Source organism: Morone saxatilis, unplaced genomic scaffold (assembly GCF_004916995.1).
Source record: "Morone saxatilis isolate NCDOM2014 unplaced genomic scaffold, NCSU_SB_2.0 Contig21, whole genome shotgun sequence".
In the NCBI taxonomy this organism is placed as follows: domain Eukaryota; kingdom Metazoa; phylum Chordata; class Actinopteri; family Moronidae; genus Morone; species Morone saxatilis.
In genome coordinates this window covers 10,791,561-10,800,358 of record NW_023339774.1, presented here as the reverse complement: position 1 = coordinate 10,800,358, position 8,798 = coordinate 10,791,561, and the positions used below count along the sequence as shown (strand labels likewise).

Sequence of the window (8,798 nt, the reverse complement as noted above, 5' to 3'; positions counted from 1 at the left end):
AATGTGAGTATGCATTTCTTTAGGTTTTGTGTGTGTGTGCGTGTGTGTGTGTGTGTGTGTGTGTGTGTTCAAATGGAGGCCCCTCTACGGGTGTGGACTCCAACATTCGCTTGTGGCGATAAAAGTCGTCCAGTTGTTGTAAAATCTTCCATTCCTCTTCATCTTTTTGGGCTTCAGGACAACCTCATTATCACACATGCATGCACCAGATGTCTCACCTGCTTAGACTTCCAGACCTCCAGCACAGGCATACCAGCAATGATAGAGTTAGGATCTTCCTGGGCGGCTGAGTTCACTGTGTCATTGGCTCCGATCACCAGGGTCAGGTCTGTCTCTGATTGGACATACAAGAAATTACAATTAGAAATCCTTTTGCCTCGGGTTTTTCTGGCCTTTTTTTTGTTTGTTTGTCAGCTAAAGTTGCATCACTGCGGGTGTAACTTTAGAGCGCTGATGCCACTTTATTGACTTCATTTTCAAACGCAAATATAGTGTGTCACGGTTTTGTCACAAGCCCTAAAATAACAGTGTCACCAATCATTTGCGTACTTCAACAACATGCCAAATCAGATTGATTTCATTACGCGTATCCTGTCTTTGAGGATTGGAGATACGGCATACAAGTTATGGCTCATTTAGTCGGAGATTGTGCATGACACAATTGGAGGTGATGTCATTAATATTGTGGGGAGACGTTTACAAAAATATGTTTTTGAGGAAAATGTGGGTGGAAAGAAGGTTCAACATGATGTAAATTAACATAACCATATGCAACAGATTCAGGTTTTAATAATGACTGTATGTTTCTCCAACAAGTGATTTCCTGGCAAAAGCAGCAGAGTAATATTTTTGTGTTTTCGTGGCTCATTCATATAATTTCTATGAAGTAAACTGCGGGTAAGATTTCAAAAACTATCAGCTGGTGGTCTTGTCCGTGCAGTTAACATTTTTGGAAATATAATTATTTGCTAAGAGTTAGAGACGATTGATACCACTCTCAGATGCGTTCTGAATATGATGCTACAGCCAGTGACCTAGCCTAGCTTAGCTTAGCTTGAACACTGAAAACGGGGGGAAACTGCTGTTGCAACCGGAATCTCCCTACAAGCACCTCTCTGATTAACATGTCATATCTGATTTGTTTAATCTGAACAAAGTGTTAACATGACAAGTTGTGGTTTTATGAGGAGTTATGTGGTGGAACAATTTTTTGGCCGGGACTTACTGGAATTTTGGCTGGTTCCCTGGCAACCTTACCATGACGACAAGAAAGCCTAGCTCCTCTTAACTCCTAGCTCGCTGTTTCCCCCGCCTTCCAGTCTTTATGCTAAGCTAACTTTCGGTCTCCTGGCTCTAGCTTCATATTTAGCGTACAAAACATGGGAGCGGTATCAAATCTTCTCATCTAACTCTCGACAAGAAAGCAAAAAAGTCTATTTCCTAAAATATCAAACAATTGCTTTAATGCCAAATGTCTGGAAACTCTTTAAAAAAGCACAGCTGAATCAAACATATTCGGACACAATAATTTTGGATAAATCAGGTAGAAAGTTCATAGCAGGTAAAGTATGTAAAAAACAAAAAAACAAAAAAACAAAAGACTGCATCTTACCAGGGAAGTCTTCATTAATCTCCTCCATTTCCAGGACAATATCATATGGGACACCAGCTTCAGCCAACAGCACATTGAGCTGACCAGGCATACGGCCAGCCACAGGGTGAATACCAAACCTGTGGTAACAAAATTTAATGAGTCCTTTAGAACAGTCGCTCCTCTATTTATTTACCACCATTACACACTAAAGGCTGGCTTTCTTAAATGAAAAAAGAGAAACGCATGAAAAAATGGTAAGAGAGGATCAAAATAAATAGAGTCGGGCGGAGAAAGAGACAACAAGATGGAGATTTTGGACAAGTGGAGTTGAGAGACGTTTGTAATTATAGCTTGATTACACACATACAATTCCTACTGCACTCCTCCACCATGTATCATTTGTTGAGTGTGCGCACATGTGTGTGACTGGGTGTACATAGCTCTCAAACTCAATTAGCCATGTCATGTAATCAGGGTAGGAAATTAACACCAGCCACTGAATTCTGGTGGCTGGCTCTTTCTCTTTAACCTTCCATTTGGAGATTTATTTTCCATTTGCTTGGCGACGTTAGGATGATACAGAGTGCAGATGGCCTGTCAGTTCTGGGATCTATTAGCGACTGTGGCTGGCGATTGAAAAAGTCCGTTTCTGCCCTTCGTGTAATCCGGTACAGTCTACATGTACTGTGGGAAGAAGCTTTTTGTCTCGTGTGTTGTGCTTCCAAACTGCGTACTGTTAGTATACCCAAAGAGGAGGAATAAAACAGCATGAGATTCATTAAGATGTAAAAGCAAGAAGACAAATGAAGAGAATGCATTAGAATATAGAACAGAGAAAAAGAGAAAATAGGAGAGAAAGAGATCAGGGTGAAGGTTTTTTTTTTTTTTTTTCTGACCACCCACTTTCCTCTAATCAAGCACAAATGCTCTAAGTACCAGCAGCTGCAACAGCCAGGATCAAACGACTGCGGCAGGACAATAACACAAGCTTCCGCTGTACCTTGTCCTTCCTGTCCTCTCTTTCGCATTTCCCTTTTCTCATTCCTTCTTCGCATACAAGTCTCTTCCTATCTATCTTACACCATCTTATTGTCATCGAACCCATAACCTCAACTCTTCTTTTATGTCCTTCATGGTGCAGTTTACATCTTGTATCTACATCTTTCTTTTTTTATAAACATGACTTATACTACTTTTTTCACTACCCTGTTTACCTGAGACACTAGCTACTGCAGTTTCTTTGAATTAATGTACATTTAATATAAATATTTTGGCATCCTTTTACCTGACGTCCTTTCCTGCTTCTTTAAGCATCTTCACCAACTCAGCGATGGGGTACTGGGCCTTTGCAGCACAGAGTCCATAACCTGAAAGAGATTTTAAGACAGCAGGCAAGAATGAGCTCATATTAACCCTATATGATACGGACACACAGTGACACTCACATTTGTAAAGCAAAAATACCACAATTTGTTGTTACAGCTTCTTAAATGTATTTTCTTTTCAGATTTTCCTCGTCTTATATGATAGTATCTTTATATATTTGCAAAACAAGTCATTTGAGTTTGTGACCTTCAGCTCTAGAAAATTGTGATTGACATTTTTCACTGCACTAATTGATAACGAAAACAATTAGTCCTGCACTAACCTTTACCAATCCCAAAATGGGGTTAAATGCTTGACAGCACACAGGGAGCAAGCACATGAAATAAGAATAATTACAAGTCCTTTTAACCAAAACTTGAAGTACTATGTGACATGAAGCACTGATATAAACATAAACACAGTAATCTGTGGTAGACAGCAGTCTGATTGACAGGTGATGGTGTTGGTAGAAATCAACCTTCAACTAGAAAACCAAGTTTCAAGCTGTTGTTTTAGTGAGGATTTACCCTGCTGAAGTGCCCTTGAATAACACTTTGTACAAGCTCTGTGAACAGACTCCCTGGATGCCTTCTACTGCAACTATAATATGTCATACTACAATATTGTTTAATGTGCATACTATTGCTGCTGTGACAGGGGAGCAAGATAGTGTGTCTGAGCAGATAACATGAAATATTCAAACATTAAATACATCACCCAGCCGCCTTCAAAGCATTCCTGCCTTTACGTTTCTGAATAGATACTTTTAATCATCTATTTAATATGAAACATTTAGAATACATATAATCTAAAATCATATTACTTGGCTTTTAGTAGAAAGCTTGCACAGTATATGTATTTTTTCCTCCAGGCTTCGGACCTCTTTCATGTTTAATAATGCTGGTGTGTGGCACTTTTGTGATTTTTATCACACACGCAAACACACGTCAAACGGTCCAGTGGTGTTTACTAGCCTTGTCACAACAACCAGTCAGAAACTGTCTTGTTACGACGCACCAATCAAAATGACAAGGTTTCAGACTCAGCACAGAGAGAGAGAGAGAGAGAGAAAACAATGGTTTCAAGCTTGACGATTTAATGGTTTTCAATGGTTTTTTCTTTTTTTCCTCTCCATCATCACAATTCTTTCATTCCTTGTGCTTCCAATATTCTCTCTGGAGGTTCTCCTATAAGAAAAACAAGTGGACCCAGACCATGCGGAGATGGGCCAGACGAAGCCAGGAAAACACTTATGTTTATCAGGCAGAGTCTTAACCGTTTCCACAGATGTCAATCAGGCAAAGTGACTGTGACGGCTCCAATTAGGGAGAATGGTCAAAATGGAAACAAGGGGACCGACTGAAAGCCAAAGCTGGGTAACAATACTACTCTGACTACTGACTACCAAGGTAGAGAACAGAATTATGAATTTGGATGGTTCGTATTCTGAAAATAATGTTGTTTTAAATTATTCCCTACATACACCGGCTGATATCTGAATCTCTACTACTGACAACATATCATACATTACAACAGCATATAAACTTTGCACTGATGTTTCATACTAATGTTGCAACTGCAGAGAGATAAAACTGAGATACATCTACTGCACCGTGATCAAAGCCCAGATCAACAGAGTCTAAATGCTTGAGAGTGTGTGTCTTTTTAGAGGCTTTGTGATGCCCTGACAAAACTTCAGAGCCTATAACTGATTGAATGTCTCTCTTTCAAATCACTTAATTCATGAAATTACATTGACAGGTTCTATTATGTGTTTCTACTTATTCTGATCCTCATATTTTACTGTTTTACTGTTTCTATAATCCTTCAAAAAATGTCTGGCATTTTATTATTGGTCTTGTCTTGGTGTGCTATTGTTTGTAGATTATTTTGAGAAAAAAAAAAAACACCCCATAATTTTTATTTTCCGCTCTTTCATTTCTCCCACTCCTTCCAACTAAAAATTTCAAACTTTTATTGGCCTGTTGTTTTTCAGCTTTTTGTGAAAAAATCTACATTGCATGGTGCTCGATTGATCACTTCTTTTTCATTTTTTCTCAACAACGCAACCACTTTAAGTTTGCAATTCTTGTAAATTGCAGAGGTTTCCTCTAAAGAGTTAGTTTTTGTATATGGACACTCAGCACTATGACTGGAATCACCAATTTGCAGGCTGGATGCCTTTAGTCTGTGTTTACATGTACCCACGTGAATAAAACAACTCTTTGGAACTGTGACTAGTTCACAACAGTCTGGCGGGAGGACTGAAATTTCACTGGGCCACACAATGATGGTGATTTTAGGACAGCAGCACCAAGAACCGTCCTAACAGTCCTGGGGTGAGGCTCAGACACATATTTATAGTCAAATACTGAAAACATGTGAAACAAAGAGGTTGGACACCGCGCTCTAACCCTGAAAAAGGAACTAGAAGCCAATTTTGAACGTAGTACTTGAATTGTCAACAAAAACCCAGTGTACCCTCATTCCACCTAATTTTCCCTTGACCTTGCATATATACGCTGCACTGTAGAATGTCTATTTACCAGGGACTGACGACCACACAGAAACCGAAGAGTGTGTGTGTGTGTGGCCACTCTACCATGACTTGTCAATTAGCCTAGCAAAATGGTGATGTAACATGGGTCAAGAAAAGGTTAAATAAACAGAACACACACTTTGCTAATTCAAAAAAAAAAAAAAAGACTGGCAAAGTCAAAGTACCATGTTTTTCCACTCGCATATGAGTGTATGTAGGGGTGTGTGTGTGTGTCTTACCTGGAGTGATAATTATGCTCTGGGCGTCTTTAATCATTTCAACGGTCTGATCCACGTTGACCTCAGTGTGTGTGCCAATGATCTCCATGGGCTTTCCTGTACCGGTGGAGGACGTGCCATAGCCTCCCAAGATCACATTAGCCAGTGAACGATTCATGGCCTGAGAGGGGAGAGAGATATTTTACGTTTCCTTTTTTTTTTTTATGACTGCATTACCTTTTGTTTTTTACCTTATTGTGTACAGCAAAATAAGAAGACATTCAAAAGGGATATTCCCTCAGAAAAACCCCACACATTTGTGACCTTATTCAGAGCAGGGACTCTACTATGGTAAAGTTATAGTCCCTCCTGGTGGATGGGAGAGGAACAACCACATGAAGCAGTCTGCTGATCTACAAAATACATCAAATGCTTCACTTAAGGATTTCAAACAGTGTTGCTGAGACTCAAGCCAGCAGCACTCGGATATATGCTTTTTAAACTGAAACTCACCACACACATAATGTATGACAGAATGGCTCCAGATGATCCAATGAGAGCTCCGACGATGGTCAGCAGGTTGTTATTGAGCAGGAAGCCTTCGGCACACAGGGCCCAGCCTGAGTAACTGTTCAGTACGGTGATAACCACTGGCATATCAGCGCCTCCAATAGCTGCTGTTAAGGTTACACCCTAAAAAGGAATAAGAAGAAGAAAAATGCTTTTTTTATTTACTGCTGTTATCAGATCTGCAAGGGAGTGGTGAAGAAATATATTAAAAAGTTTCACAAGTCTAACCTCACTAGAAAAAATTTATTACAAAAAGAACAACAATTTCTCCAACACTGGAGGGAAAACAGCTTCACTTCCATTTTTCACAATCAAATCCCTTCATTCTCTGTCCCTCCATCATCTGTACAGTTTTTGTTTAACAATGGCCAAGTGTAGTTACCAAAGCAGCAGCAGCGAGATCCAGGAGCGTGTGGAGACACGCAGGTGCACATTATTAATTGTTTTCATTGACATACTGTAGGTTTATTTTTAGGAACGTGTGCGAGTGAAGGAACACGCACACATGCACAGTAGATGATGCATTATACTGTACTGATTAGAAATCAGACAGCTATTTTGAACGAATTCATCTTTAAATGAAAAGATATCCATCTAAGTTCTCTAGGGATGCACTGGTAATTCCACCTGCTGATTTTCCCAGCAACACAGCAAAAATGGTGAAATTGCAAAACGTCACTGTGTATAAATTAGTGTGTGCTCTCTGTCTGGTTTCAAAACTCAAAAAGTATCACTTTCCTGATCGGGTAAATTGAGGTTACAGTACATTAAAAACTGCTAGATGAAGTCAGTTATCAGTGGCCATTTGACTGCTATATGCAAAGTTAGGAAAGTTAGGAAAATTTTTGCAAATAAAAACTAAAACTTAAATTCCCTTTATAACTAAGTGATGGATAAATTGTCTCCAGAGGTCAGCAGTAGCTGGAGTTGCTGTTTGTTCTTAAATATTTTGCCACTTATGTAAGAGGTTGATTTGCGGCATAATGAGTCAGATACAAGCAGGAACCTGGCAGTTTTACGTAGTCGAGCCTGTTTTGCCACAGTGGCTTCCAGACTATTTAACAGCTCAACTAAATATCTGGACCTGAATTTCTATGCCTTTTCCCCTTCCTGAAGTATTTTAACAACATCCTTACATGTTCTGTCAGTCAACATGTAAGAAAATTCCAATCTGAAATATTTATGTGCAGATTTTTCTTCTTAGCCCTTACTGAGTGCAAAAACAGACCCCAGAAACACACGCACACACACACACACGCACACACACAGCGTACCATTACAGCGGACAGAGCAGAGACAGATCCAAGACAGGTGAGGCCTGTGGTGTAACTGGGATCCATCATGTAGGGAATCATCCCACCAACACTGGCTGCCATCAGACTGGCGTTCAGAGCATGACGAGCAGGGAGCATCAGGGGAGCACTGTTCAGAACACCTGCATGAAGAGAAGAGGAAGGGAGAGAGAGGATGGCAGCGGGACAAGGTAGGAGAGAAAACTATATGGATTAGATTTGTTTTTTAAAGCATCGCTTATAACAGCAAATAAGAAAATAAAAATATTTATTTATTCAATTGTGAACTTGTGTCAGAAAAGTATACACCAAAACAGCAGCAAAAAGCTTGTATACCTTCTAGATGTAGCATAAATCCATAATTGTATACTTTAGCAGCCATCGCTTGAGACTTGAGATGTCATATGCATAATTTGCCCTGAAACACTTTGAGCCTACATGGAAATTACTGCCCAGGACCGGTGCCAGCACATGAACATGATGAACTCTTTCCTCTTTCTCCCTTCACAGCAGGCAGAGGTTGACCTTGATAACGCAGTACGGCTGACACGTCATCTGTCTGCAGCTATCTTAAAACATATTTACTTTTAATCCAGTTTTGAGGATTCACATCAATAAAAAGAATGTGATCTTTTTTATTATTACAAATAATCATAATTAAGTAATTATAAGTGTAATGTGTAGCATTTATTATTGAGTGTCTGCCAATACCAAGTCCCAATCTGATAATTGTATTTATTTTTTTAGATAATACAGGTGCACAGTGCAAAGTACTTTAGATATTAAAATCAATCCAATGTATATGGTTGACAATTAAACAACTCTGCAATGCATAAAACAAATGCCTGCATCAAAGCTGTTCCTTACTGTTTTTTTTTTTGTTTTTTTTCACACAATAAAGTACAAAATAAAAAAACCCCAGTAATATTTTTCGGTCTTGTCGCTGTCTGGATTGGAGTTCCTCTCTCCAGTGTTTGTTGTTCAGGTACCTGAATGAGCCATTCGTATTCTGCTGAATGTTTATTTCTGTTATCTTGACATCTTTTTGCACGGATTACATTAATTCATTACTCTAATTGGATGATTGTAGGGCTTTTGTTGCATTTGCAGTGGTGTGTTGAGTGTGGTTATGCCGGATCTCTACCGCTCTTTCCTCTAAACAGAGCCCATGGTGAAACAGAGAGGCAACCGTGAGGCTGCCTCTGCTCTCACACTGACAC

At 39.4% G+C, this 8,798-nt stretch overlaps 1 protein-coding gene across 2 annotated transcripts in view; it reads right to left on the bottom strand.

Moving 5' to 3' along the window:
- nnt (nicotinamide nucleotide transhydrogenase) overlaps positions 1 to 8,798 on the bottom strand; it is a 32,240-nt gene that overhangs the window by 3,635 nt on the left and 19,807 nt on the right. For both annotated transcript variants that reach the window (XM_035667893.1, XM_035667894.1), the window contains 6 exons: positions 7,561 to 7,721; positions 6,230 to 6,409; positions 5,738 to 5,897; positions 2,880 to 2,961; positions 1,613 to 1,731; positions 219 to 334 (listed from right to left, as the gene is read on the bottom strand). In XM_035667893.1, the coding sequence (XP_035523786.1) occupies positions 219 to 334; positions 1,613 to 1,731; positions 2,880 to 2,961; positions 5,738 to 5,897; positions 6,230 to 6,409; positions 7,561 to 7,721 (818 nt within the window). The remainder of the gene's footprint in view (positions 1 to 218; positions 335 to 1,612; positions 1,732 to 2,879; positions 2,962 to 5,737; positions 5,898 to 6,229; positions 6,410 to 7,560; positions 7,722 to 8,798) is intronic.